The sequence below is a fragment of the Pollicipes pollicipes genome, unplaced genomic scaffold (genome assembly GCF_011947565.3).
Source record: "Pollicipes pollicipes isolate AB1234 unplaced genomic scaffold, Ppol_2.1 Scaffold_6686;HRSCAF=7923_pilon_pilon_pilon, whole genome shotgun sequence".
Classification (NCBI taxonomy): domain Eukaryota; kingdom Metazoa; phylum Arthropoda; class Thecostraca; order Pollicipedomorpha; family Pollicipedidae; genus Pollicipes; species Pollicipes pollicipes.
In genome coordinates this window covers 13755636-13778086 of record NW_023596921.1, presented here as the reverse complement: position 1 = coordinate 13778086, position 22451 = coordinate 13755636, and the positions used below count along the sequence as shown (strand labels likewise).

The window sequence follows — 22451 nt, the reverse complement described above, 5'->3', positions numbered from 1 at the left end:
TGTATCGGGTGGTTTCTGATACTCATTTCGAGTTTATTGATAACAGAAACCACATTTTACACCTTCCGTAAGCTTTTAAAGGTCAGAATAGATCGCTGACCTAGAATAACCCAAGTCAACAGTTTGTTTTTAGGAACATGCTGCGTAGCGTAATCTATGTCGTTTATTGAAATGCAAAACGCAAAGCGGTGCTGTATGATTTTGGTCACCATGACCTGCAAAAGGTTAAAAGAGGTCATTGACCTAAGATGAGAATGTAGCTTTTTCCTTAGAACAGTTAACTAGATTCTAGCGGGCCTTTGAAGGACAGCAAGGAATTTGACCTTGTTTGACCTTATTTAATCCAAAGATCATCAGATCTCATCGAACCCCACCCGAGCGAAGCGTATGCAACCGGCCACCCGGACGCGTGATGAAGGCCAATCCGTTCTTATCGTCAGTCTAAAAATCGCACACGTGAAATATGCACACAGACTGATCTAATCTTATTAAATCTTGCTAAAAAAAACTTACTAATTCTTACTAAAAAGAATCCTACTTAAATCTTACTAAAAAGAATCCTACTTAAATGTTACTAAATTTTAATCTTACTTAATCTTATCTAAAGAATTTTACTTAATCCTTCTAAATTTTACTAATGGATCTTACTGAAGACATTGTACTTCATGTAAGATTTTGTGTCCTGAAGCGTTCAAAGGCACTTCTTTCAGAAGTGTCACCATTTTCGTCTACCCCTTTGACCACGACTCAGTATTATCTGCTAGGTCTACACTGCGCTTCCCACGGAGACTGCAACACCTGGCGTAGAGATTTTTTGTTTCTAAGATTTGTGAGTACGTATGTCCAAAATTGCCTTGCATGTCTTGTATTACTAATCGATTTAAGTGTTTAAAGGTAATTATTGCAGAAGTGTCATCATTTTCGTCCGCCGGTGGGCTAGGACGAAAACGTAACCACTGGGTTCACGCCCTGCGGACTATGGACACTGCAACGCCTGGTGTCGAGGTTTTTGTTGCTGAGATTTGCGAGCGCGCATGTTAAAAAGCCGCGTTACATAACTTGTATCACTCTTCGACTCTGAATGTTAAACATTTCCGGACATGAACATGGCTTAGCTATGTCAATACACATTGTTGATCACTCGATCCACAATCAAATTTTCATCTAACAAGTAAGCTATATCCCGGGATTTATTTGGCGAGGGGAGGGAGGATGGTTACCATAAGAGGGGCTTCCATTAGGCCTGTGTTCCCTCTCAGCAAGGCTCTGGCTACGACCCTGCCTACACACAAAAGCAGATCCAGTCGTCTGCGTTGAATGATGGGCAATTCAATGTCCGTGGGGGCAGTTCATACCTAAGGCAGACAGCTTCACGGAGGCCTTTTTCTGGGGCGGTGGGCTGTAAAGGAAGATAATTCGGAAAAGATACTTAGGTGTCCTTAGCAGGTGTCCAACATACATTTTACACACCAAAAAATAGTAATGCTGATCCAGAAATATGCAACAAAGCAGCCATACAACCAGTCTGCAGTCATCCGAGAAACAGCTGGGCCAGGGCAGCATTCGCCGACGGCGGGCGGAAGCAAGGCCCAGATAACAAATATATGATACAACGGCTGTTCTGTGGCTTGGCCTTTGAAGGAGAACGCCCAGGCTTTTGTGGCTTTGGCCATGGCTTTCGTAATAGTGTATTCGGTAGTTTCAAGCTTCCGAATCGTTTCCTCCTGAAATGCTGCCATAACCCGTATCTCTTAAAAAGCAGGAAGTAAAGTGAAGGCGCATGAAAAATCGGTCGCACTGTGAGCTTTCGATTCACTTTAAAAGTTCTCACCAGCCTATGCCCAGGCCGAATTTTGGCATCTACCTTGTAGAGGCAAATGCCTTCTCAGTGACTCCAAATGCCTACCCGTTGGTACAACTTTGCCTAGTAAGGAAAGATTATGTTGAAATGGACGGATAATCCTGGGGATCTGGATAGCTTTATTTGCTGAATGACATAAGTGAGTCGAATAGGCAAGATTGTGCACCAATGAGAAAACCTCTAGATGCAAATCTAGCGCAGCAGCCATAACATCTGAATAAAAGGCGACAACCTCTTCCATCTCTACCCACCCCACCCCCTCCCCCTTGCCATCGGATTTGCTTTCCGTAAAAAGTTCCTGAAGTACGCCCCGAGGTTACCCTCCCGCCCACGTTTTGGAACGTTCCTACACCTGCGTATGAAACTCCGGGTTTCACGGGGCTTGCACACAAAAAGCGTTTTACGAAATCAGGTGTAAACTGTGTGAAGAACAAGGGATGGACATATTCTTTGTCAGGGAGTCCAGGCGCCCATTCTTTTGATATGTACTGAAGACCTGCTAGTCGCTAAAACAAAACCGAGAATACGCCCTTCGGCGATCTTTTCCTTTACAAAACGCGGTCAGACTGAAATACAGCGAGATACGGACCCTACATCCCTTTTAGAGCTAAAAGCCATATATAGAGCACAGGACCATCCAGACAGGAACATAAGTGATTTTTTTTAAGAGGCCGGTGACCTAACTTTAGCGTACAGGGTTCATCATAACCGATTGCGAAAATGTGATTAGTGTACTGATGTGGACTGCGTGTTAGCTTAGAACCTTTCAAAGAGAATGTTTCAGATTTGTATGGGGTTTTAAACTGAAATAGCCATCTTGAAGAACTTTGGTTGCTGTTCATAATCCTGCTCTTCTTTAGATCTAAGCCGTTCGAGTTTCTGGGCTACACACCCGCAAAAATGGGGAAGGGGTTATCGGGAGAGTATTTCAGTCACCTTGGCATTCATGACGTCACAATAATGTCACTCAAATCATGGATTCCATTCTACAGACCATGCAGCGATCAAGGCCAAGAAAAGATAATTGTCGAGGCGTTCATATCTGACGTTCGTGAGCGCGATTTTCAGATTTAACGGCCGTCAATGGGCTGTCAATCAATGTTGTGCGAGGTAGGATGACGTGATCAAACCAGGACGCGAATTGAGAAGCATATTTGCGAAACAAAATTGTGCTGTCTAGAACAGTCTTTTCCACTTAAAAAGTTAACCAATAGTCATGAGTGAGCTTGTTTCATCATATCTTATGCTTTTTTCAAAAGTTTCAAACGTGAAACGCTATCTCTAATGCCGTGGTGATGCCTGATGCGTGATGCGCAATGCCTGCAAGATAAAACGGTTTACGTTCATAAGTGGTGTGTGATGCGCAATACCTCTTTTTGAAATATTTTGCATGTATAACTGATGCGTTATATGTGATGTTTGTTTGTTGGTATCCGTTTGCATGTACACACATTTTTTCAGGGATTTCAATTTTTATTTAGATGTGCACTGTCTCGTGATAATGGCTGGCAGAAGCTCTTTGTTTTCCCCCTGAATGCTGGTTACCTGTAAAAACTATGGCTCGCTGTTAAAAAATATAAAAAACTCAAACACCAAAAAGTCTAGAAATCGTCAAACGGTATCAAAGTTGCTACTAATATTAGTTTTCATAAAGGCATGTTGCCGAAATATCAGTTAATCATCTATCCATTATTCTGGCTATTCTACCGGGAATAAGGCTATTTGTATTGTCTTATCTACTCCTGAAAACGCAGCAACTCGGAATGTACAGTGCATTTCCAAACAGCTAATTTCCGTTCGTTTGGTGTTTCAGTGACGTCATCAACATCCCGCATTAAAGAATGAGCAAAAACGGTTCGCTTGGCACCGATGTTATCATCAGCTGGCACGTACGTGGCTGCTCATCTAAATTAAAAGGCGTAGTATTTTTTGGACGTTCCTATGTCACTGGTGTTGTAAGATTGTCTTAAGTAGTTTGAATAACTGTACCAAAGCCATTCTGAGCACTGACGCTCCTGCCTATGCTAATAGGGTATGATAAGAAAATTTCTTTAGCAGGTCAGTTGCATCTGGATGGGAATATGATTGCAAACTCTGTGAAGTGATGTATGGCCAAGCAATTAAAGTGTAATCGAGCTAAAAAATGGCCACTAGTCTTGTCCACTAAGGTGTCTACTTGTTTTTTATTCTTGTTTTGCAACATGAAAGTAGGGAAGCATGTTTGGATATATGTGGTCATGACCACACAGCACAGTGGTTGGTGTGTAGCAGACTTGCGAGATTTATTGTGGCTGTGTTTCTGTTCTAGCCAAGTTATTGCATTCTGCATGGTGTTTGATGCTGGTTTCTATCCCATGGATTTAGTGGATTGCTGGCAATAAAGAAAACATGGTCAACCGGAGGCATGTGTAAAAAGTATTTGTGCTGAATACTATTTCAGGTCAACATCACTTTGCATGGTATAAGACATAAGCCTCTTCATGGAAATAAGTGCAGATCTTGTTCCATCTCTTGAAATGGGCCTGAAGCTTTGTCAGTGATGGTTAAATGTACAAGTCATCATTGGCAGTGGTTTTGCTTGCTGCCATTGTCATGACCAGTCAAAGGAGCATTGTTGTGTCATGATAATGAAGCTTCCCTTGCACCTCTCTTGGAGATGTGAGGGAAGCTTCATATTCATATTGGAGTTTTAAGCAGCTTGATATCATGCTGCCATCAACAACAAATCTTCTGTTGCCGCCACCAGATCTGCCACGATGAAACAGCCGACTTCACCGCTGCCAACACAGCCTCAGTCGCCATACCATTTTGATTCCAGTGTGTCTCCCCTGCCACCTCCCATCACACATGGGTATGTGCAAATATTTTCAAAGTGGAATAACTGCTGAACTTAGCCGAGTTGCATAGCCTTAAAGCCAATCTGGTAACAAGTGCAGAAATTCATTGTGTCTAGGATTTTTGACACTGCCAACCCACACATGCAAGATGTGTCAGCATGTCGCTTGCCCTCTGCTAAAAAGTGGTCAGTATATGATCAACATTTGCAATGAACCTGTCATTGACAACAAACAGCTTCTCATGCCATACTTGCAGCTGGGTCAATTGCACTGGATTGGAACCCTGCACATGAACATTCTCAGCTATCAGAACTTGCTTGCTTCTGTTATCGCTTCAGTGCACTTCCCATCCTGTCACCAGCTGATCTGACCTGTCGCTGGTCAACATGACATGATATACATCCTGGTGCTGCAGAGCCAGCTGTCTATCAGCAGCTGCCAAGCGGTACAAGTACCTGCGGCGCGTGATCCACTTCAGCCAGATGGACTTTGAGTTTGCGCTCTGGCAGATGTTATATCTGTTCATCGCGCCCCAGAAGGTCTACAGGGATTTCCATTATAGGAAGCGTGAGTATCCCGTGGGAACCCACGTGGTACTTCTCTGGTTGTCCAACCTGCAGTCACTGCTGGGGGCAGACAGAGTGCCAGTCTTGGTGGACCCATCTGTGTGATTCCATGTTCTATGGGATCGGTTGTCATAGCAGCACATTTCGTTGCGATGATTATGACCAACCGTGACTCACAGGGTCCTGTTCAGCTCTAAGCTGGTGTATTTCATTTTGAGCAAGAGCTCCTATTCATTGTATATGGGCACATTTTGAAAGTGCAAACCCATGTACTTACTGCACACATTGCAAACATGTGCTTCCAAAAACTGGTGGCTTTGTGTTGAACATTCATATACAAAAGTTTAATTAGTACAGTGTGTGCATGGATACAAGTGAACAAATTCAAACATCACTTACCACCATTGAATCTCAGGACTTTTATGTTCTTCATGGTTTGTTTTGATAATCTTCTGATTGTAAATATGCTGAGCATGCACCATTTGCTCTTTTGCTGAGGGCAGTAACCCATTTGACAGGCTCTGGCGCCCAATCCAGCAGTGCACATGAACATAAAAACACAAATGTTTTGTTTGCAGTTGTCTGAGTTATGTGCCCTTGAATTGGATCCCCCATCTCCATGGACATGAAGTTACCTGTCGCACCCAGCTCCGATGTACCCCGGAGATCCACCCGCTCCGCACCCTCACACGTCGCCTTGTACCAGGCTTGACCTCTCCGCACCACCCTGACAGCTCAGACTCCGCTGCCTGCTAACCAGCGCCATCTGTGCTGCAGAGACGAAGGCGCAGTTCGCCAGGGACGACCCGGCCTTCCTGGTGCTGCTCAGCGGCTGGATCATTGGTAAGCTGGGCTGGCTGTGCGCGTCGCCGCCTCGGCCGCAGACAGGGCGGGCGGGGCCGCGGCGGAGCCCGTCTTCCGCTGTGTCACTCGTTGCGTGACTCGAAGCTCTTGTTAGGAGCCGGATGGCCAGTCTCGCTGGAGTTGGCCGGCCAGCAGGGCACGGAACGGGCGGTGGGCTGGCCAGCAGGGCACAGAGCGGGCAGTGGGCGGGGCACGGAGCGGGCGGTAGGCCGGTGTCGCGGGCCGGGGGTTTGATGCATCGGTATTGTGCGGTGCTGGAGACACACCGGCACACTGTGCCAGTAACGGTGCGCCCGTAGCGTTGTGTCGCGGACATTGTCCGACGAGACGCCCTTCGCAGTACGCCTGATATTGTGCCACTGACAGTGTACCGTTTGCAGTGTCGTCGGCCTGCTTCGCGCTGGTGCTGCGACTGGGCGTGGGCGGCTTCCTGGTGTTCCTGTTGTACGTGTTCACCGTGGACACGCTGCTGATCGGCGCCGTCATCGCCACAGCGCTCTGGTGGGTGCCGGTGCTGCTCCCTCGCTCGCCTCCCCAGCGGTTGTGGCCTCAGTAGCGGCGTGGCTCCGTGGACCGCTGGCCTCAGTACGCGGCGTTCGCGGGCCAGGATACGGTCACACATTGTGAGCGTGCGTCTGATGTAGGCGTCCGCCAAAATGTGTACGGCACGGATCTTTCTGTTTTGTTTGTCCGTGCAGAAAACGCAGTCACCACGACCTGTCACAGTGCAAGCTACACATGTTTGTATCATGTTTGTGCCGTCTGCGTAAGCCTTTAGATTGGATTCATGTATTGACGTCTCTGGTCGCCTGGCCTGTGCCATGTCTCCCCAGGCTGCTGAGTAACCGGTACCTGCGCCACTCGCCGGACACTGGCCAGGACGTGGAGTGGGGCTTCTCGTTTGACGTCCATCTCAACGCGTTCTTCCCGTCGCTCATCATCCTGCACATCGTTCAGATACTACTCTACAGAGGTCGGTGCTCGCTGGCGCTATGCCCCCCGTAGGCGATTAATGTTCCAGCGCTCTAATAACGGCACTGCGTGGCGTTCAGTGCCGTGTCGCATGTCAGCTTTTGTCTGAGTATTTACTGGAAGCCAACGGAATAGGGAGAATTGCTGTGGGAAGTGTTATGCATGATTAAGTAAGTTGCAATAAACCTGGCAGTCATGGGTGCTGTCGTACACACGACTACTTGGCAGACGTTTTACCCTGTTTTTCTTCGCAAACGACCAACGGATGCGCTGAATCAAACGGTGATGGGGAGTCCCATGATTATGTAGGCCAACGTTTTGGTGGGCCAATAGTTATTGATGGCGCCATAGGTTAGGTGATTTCCAGAGTTTGAGCTGATTCCCATGATGCCTATTTCTGCTGTAGACCTGAAATACGGGCATTGCAGGCAACAAGGTGTGTAAATGCATGTGGCAGGCGCCAAATCTGTCATGCGGGCTTTTCGGATTCAGGTGGAGTAGTCTTCACCAGGTCAATAGGCTAACGCCCGCTAGCCCTGAGACAAGACCTAGCCCGGCTTTGACCTACGACGACCCAGTTTAAATCAAACGGCAAGGAATGCCTTTTGGGTGCCTAACGGTTTGTATCGATCTCTCGCTGTATTGTCATGTAATGTCACCGCGTGACAAGACACCGGGCGGCGGAAGGAGCATCGCAGATCGCATTGATGACGTGGTCTTGATATGACCCAGGTTGATGTGACTTTGAGTTCATCCTAACGCACTTGGTGGCTATTTTGCGACACGGGCGCGATACGACCATTACAGTTGGCGCGTCCTAAAGCCCAAATCATCATCATCATCATCATCATCATCATCACCCGAGTGTTTCAAATCGCTCTTTCAGTTTGGCTGTTGTTGTAGGACAATCGAAACAGGTTTAAAACACCCTATGATTCACGGTGTGTTCCCCGACTTGGCTTCCTGTTCAGAATGGACCAACAAAGTGGCCTAATGCAAACGAGTCCACTCTCGCCCTAACCCATGCCACTTTGCAACCCACAGCAATCACAAACTTTGTTCCGCCAGCGTTCCTGGTGCAAGACGGTTTCCTTTCCCATCTGGTTGGGAATGTACTGTGGACGGTGGCCATTGGGTACTACATCTACATCACGTTCTTGGGTTATAGTGGTGAGTAATTCGGCGGACACTGAGCACCTGCCATGCCATTTGCGGGTTAGGTAAACGCTTCTGTCGTTGTGTTGCGTCTAATACAGCGGTTATGATCATCCGAGGCAACGTCATTGTAAACGGATTGTGTATTGGTGGTTTGGATGTACCTTAAAGTTTTCGAAAGAGGATGGCAAATTTTGTTTTGCGGCGCTGTCCTGCCATGCTTTGCTTGCGTTCCGGAAGTGATGATTGTCTGGTTTGATGTTACCACTCGCATGTAGCTCGTGCCGTGGCTGGTATTGTGTGCCGAACCCCGCGCCTCTCAGCGTGTCACCCTGACCCTGGCACGCGCCGCCACAGTGCTGTGTGTGGGTCTCGCGCCTATCGCCGCGTCTCCCTGACCCCGGCCCGCGCCGCCACAGTGCTGTGTGTGGGCCTCGCGCCTCTCGCCGCGTCTCACTGACCCCGTCCCGCGCCGCCGCAGCGCTGCCGTTCCTGAAGAACACGCGGGTGTTCCTGTACCCGCTGACGCTGCTGGCGCTGATGTTCGTGGCCGTGACGGCCAGCGGCGTCAACCTCAGCCGCACACTGATGGAGTTCTACCGGTACCGCGTGCTGGCCAGCTTCAACTGGCTGTGATGGTCCGGACTGGGGCCGGGGACTGGACCCTTGGGGAGCGGAGGCCGCCCTCTGACGGGCGCGGACCTGCTGTGTGGTGACGTGCAAGTGATGGGCGCTGGGCCGCGGGCGTGCGGCGCCTGGCGGTGATGGCGGGACGTTGTGCACCACGCGTCGCGTTTGTTATGTTCAAGGCCACTGTTGGTGGGTGATGCGCATCGTTTAGCTGTGAGTCACGTTATTTTCTGTATGATATCGACACTTTCGACACTGTGCTGGTTATCCAGAGTGCTGCGAATATCTAATACAGTCCTCTTTACTACTGCGACTGTACTGTTGTGCAAGCTCGCGACTTCATAGACAGCCGATGGTGTGGTTGCCAATCGTAAGGGATGACCCCTGTTTTTTAATTCTTGCCAAAGGTAGTTTTCCACTGATGACGCGCATTCCTGATCGATACACGTGCATCGCTGCGTCCTTCTAAAGCCGTGCCTCGAGAAGGATGGACAGACTTTCTGGGTATCCGAGGATGTCATTACACATCTGGGCGGAGCGTGGCACGGCTGGCTCGAGGCAGGCTGCCGTCCGGTAGGCCCCGTGTTCGGTACATTTCCACCAGGGTGGGCGCCGGCCGTCCAGCTGAGCCCCGATAGCGGCTATCTCGCGGCGTCCCAGAGCACGTTTACCGCACGCGTGACCGGCAGCGCGTGGCGAGTTCGGCCGGAGGGGCGGGGCGTGGCGCGGCGCACCGAAGCCCGGCCTGGCTCGCTGCGCGGACATTCTGTGAAGGGGCGACACTCACGGGCCGTGCATACGTCAGGAAGGCAGGCACCCTCACAGCATCCAGGGAGGGGACAGCCAGCGGTCTCGGCTCGTTAGGAAATCACCTGCCACGTGCGTAGTAGTGCCGAATAAGGTATGCCAATGAGACGTGCCAGATAACTTTAAGGACACTTTGCCGGGTGATAGTTTTTCGTTAATGCGACGGTGGACCCTTTTTTGCCCCGCACCTCATCTTGAGCCCCTCCGTAGGTACGGCGGTTCACTGCCACGAGACGTTGTGTCATTGTGGAGTCCCCCCCCCCCCCCCCCCCCATCCCCCCTGAATTGTCGACCTCCGGGACGTGTCTGCCGGGAGACGAGCGCAGTGGCACCAGCCGAACATGGCGCGTTTGTCGGCTACGGGAGTGCTTCCTGCAGCCCTTCAGAAAATGCGTTGTAAAGCAGTTGAATATTTATCCATCGCCGACGTCAACCCACGTCGTGCTACGGAAATCCAACTCCACGCGACACACCCAATGGGACGCGCACTTGTCTGCAACCCGCCACCTCTGCAGCCTGAATAGTTCGGTCGGTTTTCCAGACTGTTGCGTGATAGAGTACGGACGCCACCTAGTGGAGAAGCGGACCGATGACACGCGGCTCAAATTGCACACGCAATGGATTTTGGACGGACCGCAACTTGGCAGTACTGTTCACATTTTCGCTATGATCGGGATCTTTCTCCCCCCCCCCCCCCCTCACGCCGGAACAGGAATCCGTGCACTATGCATGCACACATGGATTATATACTTAAGTCCACACTTCCGCACAGCAGGATCTGTGAAAGCGGATAGTTAAAAGTCGTGAAAAACATTTAGAATTCCGGACGCCAAAGAGACGTTACTAATCCGTTGGCGCTAATAATTGTTCTCTTTTCGTCAAATCGAGGCGCCGATCTTGCGTTGACACCCTTCCTGTCTTCTATCTATCAACATCAAGGGAGGGTACTGCGCCAAATCCTCTAGTTCGCAGGCTTTCGCCAACAACTAGCTATGACAAAGCTGTGTGAATCACAAGACTGTTTTCACCAGCAACTCAACTGTGACTAGAATACGAGTGGGAACGAGTATGCAAACATTCAAGGCGAACGTGCTCGCCTTGCGTACACGCGAAATTCCCAAAAGCAGGGACGACAATGTCCGGATACAGATTATCTAGCGCTGCTTCATTCCAGGATGTACGTGTCGTGGCTACATTTCAGAGTGGTCCAAAGTGTTGACTACGCCTATCGATCACTAAGTCCGTCACTACACCTCGAGTCGCTTAGGCATAATGATGTCAGTCACATTACATCCCCATGACAAGATCCTTTCATGTTCACGACATGAAAAAACGTAACGCGCAGCCTTCACAATCGAGACCCACACATGTCAGACATCCTCGCTCTTGTCTTTTTCCTTTAGCCTACGGAAATATCTGCCAAAACATCATTTCACGCTCAACCGGCCGTCCTAGAACTCCATGGTGTAACTCAAAGAACACCGGAGGGTGCTATTCTCGTCATGCGGTCAAAGCCTGAAGGCTGACACCATTACAGCACGCACGAGATTGCAGCCCAGAGGGTTACAGATCACAAGCTGCAGAATACCACCGCACCCGGAGTACGTAGTCCCGCCTTGGGACGGACCGTCCATGAGCTTGGAACACCCAACACGCGTGGCCATACTTCTGCTCAGCCGGCCAAAACTTACCAAAACTGAAAAATAGCGGGATTTCCAGACGGGGACATGCAAAGTAGCAGCTTAAGTGATCCTGCAGATGCCAAGCGTTGTCACCGTTCCAATTATTTTTGGATACGATCAATAAAATGAGCATTCCGGTGGCAAAAAGTGTGAATGCCGTCTGTTGTTGGAGCATTTAAAGTTTTGTGGTGATGCTGATCAGTATAGTTCATGCGCTTTTCAGGGCAGGCTAGATAGCTGTGAACTATTTCTCCAAACGGAGAACAGGTATGCGCATAAGCGCTGAAAGACTTGAAATAGCCGCTAACAGACGATGACAAACTGTAACGGAATGCATATGTGAAGTCGCCCGTGCATAACCTGGTGAGACAAGAAGCAAGCCTCCCGTGGAACATGTAGGGTTCAGCAGGCTTTTGAAATTCAAATGAAAGCGGATAATGGACTGCTTTTTTCTCAAACACATGACGATACAATATATCAATCTGGAATCTCCTTTTGGTACATATACGCGGTCCCGAAAGCCGAGTACGGGAGCCCAGCCAGGGGCGAGGAGCCGGGGGGGGGGGGGGGGGGGGGGGGGGGGCCGCGGTTGATGCTGGGTTGGGTGATGCACGAACGGCCCGTCGCGGGGGCACTGCCTCGCCAGTCGTTCTGCCCCCGACGCGTGCTCCGTTTGCGCTCCTGACCTCAGTGATGGACTGAGATGCGTCACACAGCCCGAACGAGATTACGCACAGCAAGGGACTATACGCCCACATCCTCGGCACGGCCAGAGAACAGGCTGGAGAAACTCGGCGGATCTGACAGTGTGATCCAATTAAATGAATTGGGTGGACTGGATTGACAAGAATTTTCAGCGCATAAATTTGGATATCTGGATTTATATTTGCACTACATTGTGAGTTTCAAATAATAGACGTAAAGCGTCTCTGGAAAAAGCCTTCATATGTGCGTAATATCAGCTACCAATCAGACTATATGTATGTATAAAATTTGTGCTGAAGTCGCATAGATTCTTAACCAAATGTTTAATTTTCGCTACGCTTTGCATATTTTGAGCGGATTAAAGTCGGGTTAGATTAGCTACGAAGGAATTTTTTTTCAATTTTCGTTATGAATTTTAATCACGAATCACGGATTTCCTAAGCCAAATTTGATCATGGACCACTGACCTTAACTGCATCTGAACCCGGCCTGGCCGGATGCAGGGATGGAACAAAACGCCTCCGTTGTGCACTCTTGGTCATAACCATCATCAGTGTCGTGGACTGGAAATTCCCACTCCCGCCTCTCTGCGTTGAGCACAGGGGCAGGCGCCGCCCCGCGCTCCAGCCGGCGTCAACGTCAGAAACACGCTCTTCGGGAGTCGACATCTCAAGCACGCCGCTGGGGACCACATGAGACCGTGCAGGGACCACTTGAAGCCACGCGAGACCACCTGATGCGGCGTGGGGAACCACCGTGGGACGACGATCAGCGCCGCTGGGGTCAGCTCAGACCCTGCGCTGGCAAGCGGGCCGTGTATGACGGCCAGCCGGCGCTGACAAGCGGGCCTGTGCTGACGCCAGCCGGCGCTGACAGCGGGCTGTGCTGACGCCAGCCGGCGCTGACAGCGGGCCGCGCTGACGTCAGCCGTGCGCTGACAAGCGGACCGTGATAACGACCTCTGACGAACGACAGTCGCCTCGTCACAAGATCAGCCAGCGGAGGTAGCACGGCGTTTGGAAGGTGCCCGGCGCCACAATTTCGTCCACGGAGTAGAAAGACGACCACGGTCGAGAGCGCCACGCATAGTATAAATCAACCACCACCAGGTAGAACCGCTTGAAGAGGTACTTTTTGCTGGAGACGGACACGGCAGAAGGTTAAGCGCTGAAGCCGAGGTTGAACACGCATAATACGCCGCACACCAAGAGAAGTCCCAGAACTGTGCCGGCAAATGTGGCTCGCAATATTGCAAGACATACAATGCTCAGTAGTGTAGGATATGGACCTTTTGGTGATGAAACCTCAGATAGTTGCGAAACATATACGTATGACGAACCCAACGGCCTCAGCAGTGAAATGCGCGCACATTAAGCCCAATCAAAAACAAAAATATGGGAATCACCGGCGATCAGGGACGTGGCCAAGACAACACATGTAAGGTCTGAGCATTGCCCGCATCGTGTCTGGTCATTGCCTGGTCACATGTTAGGTCGTTACCAATCCCCAAAAAGGAGGGGGGGAATAATGGGGGCTGTTTGTCCCCCCCCCCCCCCACGCGCAAGAGGTTTATACTAGATACTGGATGATTTCGCAGGTATTTGGTACGGGTTAGGATAAAAATGACCATTCGATCCCAGCCTTTGAGAATAATTTTGGCTCCGCGCCCGCCGGCGATTGTAATATTGTAAATGTTTTATGTGGTACGTGTAAGCAATTGTAATGTGTTGTATGGTATGTGTGAACAATTGCAATGCGTCATGTGTAAAACTGATATGAAATATTTGTTTACGCTTAAGACACAAATATAACCTTACACATTTACACAGAGGTCTGGGTCCTGGCAAATGGCAAACGTCCGCTGAAGCCGTTGCAATGCCCGAAGCGTCCGTTATGAATAACGCGAGCGGACACGGTGAGTCACGAGGCGCCCGAGCTGCGCCAGACATGACATGTCGTCACTGAGTTACCAGGCGCCCGAGCTCTGCCAGGATCCGACATGGGATCAGTGATTCACCAGGCGCGCCCGAGCTCTGCAGACCTGACACAGGATCAGTGACCAGCTGATCACCTGCGCTGTCCAGCTAGTGGTGGACCGCGCCCAGTGCCGCTATTTGCGCTGAATCATTAGTCCCGTTGTGACTTACTATCCGTGTTTGCTGGTGCCGTGGTACTCCCCGCGCATGCGAATGTACAGCAGCGAAGGGAGGATGAAGGTCAGCATCAGCGTGAACGTGCCCGCCGATGAGATGCATTATCTTGCCGAAGCTGGGCACAAGTTTCGGCCACGAACAGCGCCAGCAGCATCAGGCTCGAGCGCACCAACACGCGCCACTTCGTCAGGCCTTCGGCTGCGGGTGCAGGGCAAATGAACGTAAGGAAAGCAGAAATATATTGGAAACGGCAATAAGCGGTGGGTCATCTGCTGCGCTGTATGTCGCAACGGTAACAATCGCCTTCTATCGGCGCCTGAAGCAGTGCTCTGCTAAAATGAGTGATACACAGCGTTATCTTCCAAAACCTGTGCTTCATAAACCGGACATTACTGTACAATGTACAAAGTGTAGCCGCTCCTGCGAAAGAAATCTCATTTGGACTCCCTGCTTACCACCACAAAAGCGATGCATTTAATTTGCTTTGCATTTTACAGTGTATGCGTTCTGTAATGTTTGCTACCCACTAATTTGGCAATATGTTCGTGTAATAAATGTTACGGAAGCTTAAAGCAATTTGGTTTAGGACAAAAATTACGCAAACATGAAGCTGTTATTATGACGTGAATTCAACGAAAAGTTTACAATGAATTTTATTTCTCCACTATAGGCGTCCACCACAGTGGCTCTTCTCAAGGCGCAACTTGAGTTTGGGAGTGAAAACACCGCATGGTGCATAGTAATGCAATGGTTCGAATTTCAACCAATGCAACTTCTCACTAACAGGCCTTCCCGCCCGCTGGGCGAATCACAAATGTCCCTTTATTCGCACCATTAAAGGTGCCACTGCAGTTGCCCTGATGACAATCCTCGCGACTGCGGGGAAGAAGCTCAAAGCTGTTCCAAAGCGTTGACAGCGTAATTTGGGCCTCGAAAATTATCAAAAGTAATATCCTTATTGTGTTTTGACGGTCCAGCAGTGGCACTACCCAGTGTCATCATTAGACGTAACTGGTCCTGAGGTTTTCACTAGAGCATGTTTTTGAAACGGGACACTCTTTACGCGCGGGTAATCAGCGCCTGCGGCTGCAAAGTGAACTTTGACCTCTTCACGCCTGCCCTGGTCCAATGGCCATCTGCGGTGCTAGGTTAACCAACGGCAACAAAAGGGACCCGTCCGAATAACTACGGTACTGAGCACATGCATGAACCAAGCCACCTGTGTAAGACGACAAGAACACCTGATACGCCCACAGTCAGCCCAAGACGACATAAATCGCGCCCGCAGACGTCCACGTGTGACAACGCCTGAACAAGCGACACGTGCCCCCGGTCCCCAGACCCCGACCCCAGCATGTCCGTGCCACCTGCAGAAGACGGCAGGGCGGTGCATCGGGGCGTCTGTAACGCCTCTGCACGAGCAGGTGACGCGAAGCCGTCAGACTGTTTGTCCATGTGATCGGCAGACGCATGGGCCGCGCCCCAGGATGCGGAGTACGGACAGGTGGCCGATCCCCGGCACGAGCTGTATGCACTCGCAGGGGACGGCACCAGATTTTATGGGGCTGTTCATGCACGGTTTGTGTTGCAGGAACGTTGCCGGCAGTTGTGTGCTCGCACTGGCGCGGCGAAGCACAACACACCCCACAGGGAACAGTCACACTAGTCCTCCTGAGAATAGTGCATAAGATCGTGGCCATCACAAACAAGGCTGCACGTACAGCGCGCATTTTGCGTACCCCCACCAGCAAATCATTTACACGCTCTCGCTGCAGCACAAGAGTGGGTTACACGCTCGCGGGCCGCCACCTGTTGTTACAGGGTAACGGTCTTCCCGGCGCTGTCCCTTATCATACATTATGACTAACAGCTATGAAAAGCCCCGGTCTGTTCACTCAGGTTGCCTGAATATTCTCAGGGTCTTGACTGCCTATTCATCCCAGCTGAGGCCGTGTCGAAACAGCTCAGCGCCCGACGGAGTCTCGTTTAGCTGGGGTGGACCGCCTCAGATTTTGTGACTACGCATCGCTTGTGAGCAGTTTTTCTTAACAGTCAGCTGCCGAGTCAGCCTAGCGCACCATACAGCCTGAAAATGATCCGCTGAAGCAAGCACCGAAAAAGTACGCACGTGCCTTAATGACTCGTACGATAGTCATAAAGATAACCATCGAGCCATGAATGAGACCCAAATAGCTCTCCGTGCAATCATCGTTACATGAGAGCATACACCGGCGGTATCGCGGTACCGTGAGTGCAGTTTCTGAGAGGTCTGTGTGAAGAGTGCTGCTATCGACTAGTTTTGTAGGTCTCTACCCATGTAGTTCGAACGAACGCCAGTAAGGTCCGAGCAAGAACGCACAACACGGGCTGCTGTTCGAAACGCTCAGGAATAAAAGTCATGTTTGCTGGGTATCTCAACACGCCAGCCCACAAGAGAGCCACTGAGCTCCCTGATAAGGCGCAAAACTTAAACAATATCACTTACGGATTTGTTCGAATCGAAGGAATGACAATGACGAAATATACCGATCGGAGACGATAGTTGGTCGTTATTATGCGTTATTAGAGGAATCAAGCCTAGAAACAAAGGAATAAAACTTGTAGAATGGAGCCGGCAAGCTCACCTGGTTCGCATGGCATGTTTTATTTTCTCAGGACTTGTTTTTTTACACTGTGATGATCCTTCTTCTATTTTGGTCTTAACACTGGCCTAATGCGTGGGGGAGAACTTTGTGGTGTCATGCTCGTTACCGTAGCATTTTAATAAACAGCTTCACGCCGAAGATATGACGTGAAAGTGGCAACATTTCAGGTGTTCACCGTTCGTTGGTGCTTCAAATTACTGTTTAGAAAACACAATATTTCCGTTCTAGTAGGCTAACTTAGAAAAGTTATTCGGTGCATTCAACCCCCTTTGCAAACAAGCAATCATTTAAGTTCTCTTCAGCTCATCACATGTCGTACTTTCTGAGCCGCATTCAACATGGAGCTCGGACCTTATACGTTGATTTTGAATCGCACAGCATGCCACGATAACATCATCTGAATCTGGATTCTAAAGTTCAGGTCTTCTGCACTCCAGGAAGGTCAAGACGTTGAAAACATACCACCCATTCGCAGTGAGGCACTAACGTATGCATACAACGACACGTTGATACTTCTTGTTCTAAACACATCCGAAACCCCATTACCGGTTAAAGCTGCTACCGACGGCAGCTGGGAACCCACACACTCACAGCTCTGTATCTGGAAGGCTCCTTCTACGTTTTGGCACACCGGGTTGATGAGCATGACGAACGCTCCCAAGAAGTGACGGTCAGAAGCACCTGAGGACCAGCAAGCTTGTCCGTCAGCGAGCACTATGCGGGTAGCGCAAGCCGCACGCAACAGGGTTGACATTCACCTCACCCAAGTTTGGTATTGCTTTGTGCTTCATGCCGACACGTCGAAGCGGAGCTGCTAAATGACAGAACTCGTTTATTTTCCACACAGCACATGACACGTCGCAAGAAACGGCTGATATCGTGCGTATAGCTCTGGAAGTTTTGCTGCAGTCCATAGTTATTGACTGTGAGAGCGAATATACAATATTTACGAACAAATGCCACCAACATGAGCTCAAGGGCCTCCCAATCCACCACGCACTGTCATCCATGTCCCAGCGGGCACGCAGTCGTTACGTGAACCCACCTGGATGATGATGAGCAGGGGGCCAGCGGTGAAGTTCTCTGTAATGTTGTCGCGCACTTGATCTCCATAAATGACGTAGCCCAAGGTCGCCACCGGGACGTACACCATACAGAGACCTGTTGGGCCATGCGATACGGATGGTGTGCACGTGGCGGAAGATCACATTACCCAACAAGATGTAAAAGGCAGCCGAGGAAGTCGTCACAGCAGAAAAGCACTGAGCCGTAAAGGTTAACAAATGGTTGAAAAGACTAAGACCTGGAAGATTCGCCGTAACACGCAACGAATGTGTTGTTCAAACTTTTACCGGACGTGCAAACGTGCCTTGCACATTACGGGGGGTACGAGTGTGTCGTAACCTTGGCTTCATCACTAATCCTGACATGATCACGCATACCTTTTAGCGGTTGAATTTGGCCTCCTGCTCTGAAAACTCGCTATGCCGAGCCAAGTGTTTCGATGGCATGCTACAGCGTCAATGGGGACCACAGCAGCGGAGCAATCTAGAAATCATCTAACTGGGCCAACATTCCTCCCCTGGCCGCCCGTCTTCGTACTATTAATCTGCGCACTGCCCACAAACCCGCACACTGAGTGCCTCCTTCTGACACCTCTCTGTCGCCGCACGCACCTGCGAAACCGGCGGCGGCGGCGCGACTGAAGCGAGCCCGGTCGGCCATGTCCAGCTGGATGGTGGGGAAGGTGGACACGCCGGTAAAGCTGAACACTATGGTGCTGAGGCCCAGGCAGAAGCTCGACAGGCTGACTGGCGCCAGTGGCACCACCGGCGCCACCGCCGGCGGCAGCACCATCATCTGCACCAGCATCAACGCGGCGCCCAGCACCACTGACACCAGCGCGAACATGGCTGGTGCTCTGCCGGCGAAACGGCAGCATGGTACCGATGGCATTGGAGCTCACAGGAAATACCGAAACTGTGGAGTACTGTGAACACCGGTGCGGGCTTTTGGAATATCATCAACGTGACCACTGGTGGTTTATGACACACACCGATACCATGACGTACGCTAACACACGGACACCAGGTACCGTAACAGCTGACGCTGATCGTGAATCGGGAGTGAAGTGCCGGCTCGCGGCCTGGTGGGGACAACTGGCGACGAGCAGAACAGCTGGAGGATCTAATCCAATATATTCTCAAATCACCGCCCCGCAGATACGGTGGGCGCGGAAGTAGAACCAGCGGTCTCTGACCTCGTGCTAGAGGAATGTTTTCCATGGGCAGAGAACACATTAAACAACGGAGTCAGCGGTAGCGTTTGGGAGACGTGCGCGCGCGCGTGCGTGCGCGTATGCGTGTGAGTGTGTTAGGGGATTGACGTGATGTTTTGGAGGGAGCAGGAGGATGGTCTCTGGGACGAACGGATGTTTAAGGGACGGAACAGAGCCCACCTGAGGTGCTGGGGCGAGCCGAGCCAGGTGACGGGCGTCAGCAGAACCGTCAGCACCAGCACCCAGCTGCATATGCCCAGACTGCGCAGGGCCAGCAGGTCGAATCCAGCTCCGCTGAGACCAGCAGCAGCACCACGCTCGTGCCGAACAGCGCGATGTTCATCAGCGTCAGGATCACCCGCCTGAAAGCGGCGGAAACGTCAGGATCACTCGCCAGATGACGCCATTGGCGTCATCATGATAATCATCGTCATGACCATAACCACCTATCCACTTCCGGCAGGGACCCAACAAGTATGTGGCGCGTGCTTTTAGCTTTTGGTATGGGCCGATGCTACCTGCTTACTTTAACAGGCGGTAGGTTTGCCGATTCCGTTATTTAGTAGCCAGCGAGCCACTCATGTATAGCAGCGAGTTTTCGCTCGGCAGGGGTTTGGACACCAAATGGTGAGAGTCAGGCTTCCATTCCCATAGAGCTATCACTTAATATTATCTTGAGGGTCCAAGTTAACCCTCTCATTACTTAATACGTAATAATCTCATAACTTGATCATCAATCAGTTTGATAATAATTTTGATAATTAATTTTGATAATAATTTTGATAAATTAATTTGGATAATAACTTTGATAACATTTTTGTGACAACATACAACAAAAAATGATTAACAAGTGAAGCACGCCGCGGGCGGACTAGTAAAAAACTCAGTACTTGTCCTTTGAGCAAAAGTAGAATAAAGGTATAAGGAGAAAAGTATAAGAAAAGTACAGGTGGCCGAAATCCGTGACGAAATCAGGCTTTGGGTAGGTTAGGTCGACCTCACCTGGCTGGAAGTCCCTTCCCCTACCGATCTGGTTTTAACTGGACATGTCTGGGGTTGGAAGCTAACATACTGTTCAGCCAATAGCGTTCAGCTCCCACGTAAATCTCAAGTATTTCATAATGATGCTACAGATCATATCCAAATTCGATTTGCCCTGATGCGCGACTAGTCGCCTGGGGTCGACAGGCAGTCGGGCGTGTGCCGTGCTGGGCCGAGTGGGTAATATTCACTTACCACGGGTCGCATACTGGGACAGCGTAAGAAAAAGATATATTGAAGTTAACAGTTGTTAGAAATCTTGAGATGAATTGTTATTTGGAGTTAGTGCGTCGTAAGTTAGTGACACGAGAAGTAATGATGATGTATGTATATGTATGCGATAATATAATATATATATATATATATATATATATATATATATACATATCATAAGAAGTAGTGCCAAGTCAGTGCGGCAAAGCTACCAGAACGAATACCCTTCAAACGGAACATGAAATTAGTGATTATAGCTAATTAGTCGAGTAATTGAATGCACTTCGGCAGTGCAGCCACGTGGCTTGACATGCACTAGGCAGAGTCAGGCCTAGTTTTTTCAGCGAAGAATAAACATTTTGAATAACAGGCATTTAGTGGCAAGGCTTGCGAAAAAACGACACAATCACAATCTGCGTGCGTGCGTGCGTGAGTGCGTTGCGTGAGTGCGTGCGTGCGTGCGTGCGTGCGTGCGTGCGTGGACGTGCGTGAGTGAGTGAGCGGCGAGAGCGCGTGAAGGGTGTGTGTGTGTGTGTGTGTGTGTGTGTGTGTGTGTGGTGTGTGGGTGTGTGGTGTGTGTGTGTGTGTGTGTGTGTGAGTTTCTCGCACTGGATTGCACTAACCAACAGCATGACTTGCATCGCTCTGTTTCTCTAAGATTAGGTTCTAACTACCAGCAGCAAAGACCGATTCTTAAAGGGCGACAAATAAACTCTTCCTAGTCGATTTTTCTCATTCATACGGATCGGATTACGTTGAGCTGGCCAGGTTGTTCGTAAGCGCTACGTTTCTCTACAACACGCAATTAGTTGCAAGTCTATATGTTTTCTGATTGACGACATCTGACGTCCAGAGACGCATAAAGCACACCGATAAAACGTGTGCCATCCAAAGCGTACGACTTGCTACACGCCGTGAGGCATACTCGCGACGACACAGTTGCTCCCTCTTTTCCCATTCAAGTTGTGCTGATGCTGTGTCACTGCAATCCCTGGCCGTCCGGATGTAGGCAACCTGTACTGCACCGACCTTTTGAAAATGTAAAAAATTTGCGTTTCCTGGTCAGCGAATACAGCATCAAATTTCAGGCATATTGCAACGTCTCAGCAAGTTGTAAACCATGCCCCATCAAACGCTTTCCACTTATACATCTTGAAAACATTACCATATGGCCCTGAAATAATGACGTTACTTGCTACTGAAACTGCATGGACGTGAATTGTACGAACATTAGCTGTTCATAATGTTCGAACATTAGCTCGATCCGGCTTGGACTAGCCGGATCGAACCACCGAGTTTGCGAACTTCCCCATCTCTTGATGACAAGACCCTACAACAACGTTGATGGTGACAAACTTAAGGATCGGTGAAAGCAAGATTTGGATGCGTTAGATGACAAATGACTACTGTTCTACGTCGACGCTTGTTTCCATAAGTGCTATAAAATCAAGCAAATCTATTTACATCAAATACTTAGCTTTAGCAAGCGCAAACCAAGCCAAGGAGGATGCACACGAAACAAATACCACGTGGCTTTCGAGAAACTTCCGTGGAATTCTCTCCCTTCCATTATAAAGTTCGTCCACAAGTGAGTCTGTTTTAATATGAGCCCACGCACTTGCCGATTCCCCGCAGCCCGGTCCTCACCATCTGCTCACCTGCCCCATGTAGTTTCAGGTGTAAGAAATCGACCAGCACTTACGCGCTTAAATAAAGCGACGCACGAGCACGTAAAAGCGCACTGCCGCATGACTGGCATGTTGGTCAGATTAGCGTCGTATTCGGATTTATATCCAATGTCAAGTTCAGATTTTCGCCAGATATATTCTATAGTCACAATCAAGCTATTTACAAACCTGCATCCTCTTTCTCAAAAGTTCGTAGTTTGATTTCTACAGGTCAACGGAAGGTAAGAAATTAGATACTCTGAAATACTTCGCCTGACCTCTACAGGTCAAAGAGAGGTAAGCAATAAGGTACTCTGGCATTCTTTCCTTTTTCAAATAAATTCAACAAAAAGGATATATTAGTGATACTCATGG

At 49.7% G+C, this 22451-nt stretch overlaps 2 protein-coding genes across 2 annotated transcripts; one reads left to right on the top strand and one right to left on the bottom strand.

The window, feature by feature from the left end:
- Positions 1–3755: 3755 nt before the first annotated feature.
- Positions 3756–9192, top strand: LOC119107535 (protein unc-50 homolog). Its single transcript, XM_037231015.1, has 8 exons — positions 3756–3919; positions 4608–4712; positions 5114–5265; positions 6042–6107; positions 6509–6629; positions 6962–7101; positions 8169–8270; positions 8737–9192. The coding sequence occupies exons 2-8, from the start codon at positions 4618–4620 to the stop codon at positions 8889–8891; spliced, it is 831 nt and encodes a 276-aa protein (XP_037086910.1). The 5' UTR covers positions 3756–3919; positions 4608–4617; the 3' UTR covers positions 8892–9192.
- Positions 9193–17664: 8472 nt separating this feature from the next.
- Positions 17665–22076, bottom strand: LOC119107947 (proton-coupled amino acid transporter 4-like). Its single transcript, XM_037231539.1, has 5 exons — positions 22068–22076; positions 19336–19517; positions 18554–18798; positions 17923–18038; positions 17665–17688 (listed from the first exon to the last, which is right to left on the bottom strand). The coding sequence occupies exons 1-5, from the start codon at positions 22074–22076 to the stop codon at positions 17665–17667; spliced, it is 576 nt and encodes a 191-aa protein (XP_037087434.1).
- Positions 22077–22451: the final 375 nt, after the last annotated feature.

Coding starts and splice junctions, on each gene's coding strand:
- LOC119107535 (XM_037231015.1), top strand. CDS start 4,618: ATGAAACAGCCGACTTCACCGCTGCCAACACAGCCTCAGTCGCCATAC. Junction 5,266..6,041: donor GGATTTCCATTATAGGAAGC/GTGAGTATCCCG, acceptor TCTGTGCTGCAG/AGACGAAGGCGCAGTTCGCC. Junction 7,102..8,168: donor TCAGATACTACTCTACAGAG/GTCGGTGCTCGC, acceptor TTGTTCCGCCAG/CGTTCCTGGTGCAAGACGGT.
- LOC119107947 (XM_037231539.1), bottom strand. Junction 18,039..18,553: donor CGCCGCCGCCGGTTTCGCAG/GTGCGTGCGGCG, acceptor ATGGCCCAACAG/GTCTCTGTATGGTGTACGTC. Junction 17,689..17,922: donor CCCTGCTCATCATCATCCAG/GTGGGTTCACGT, acceptor GTCATTTAGCAG/CTCCGCTTCGACGTGTCGGC.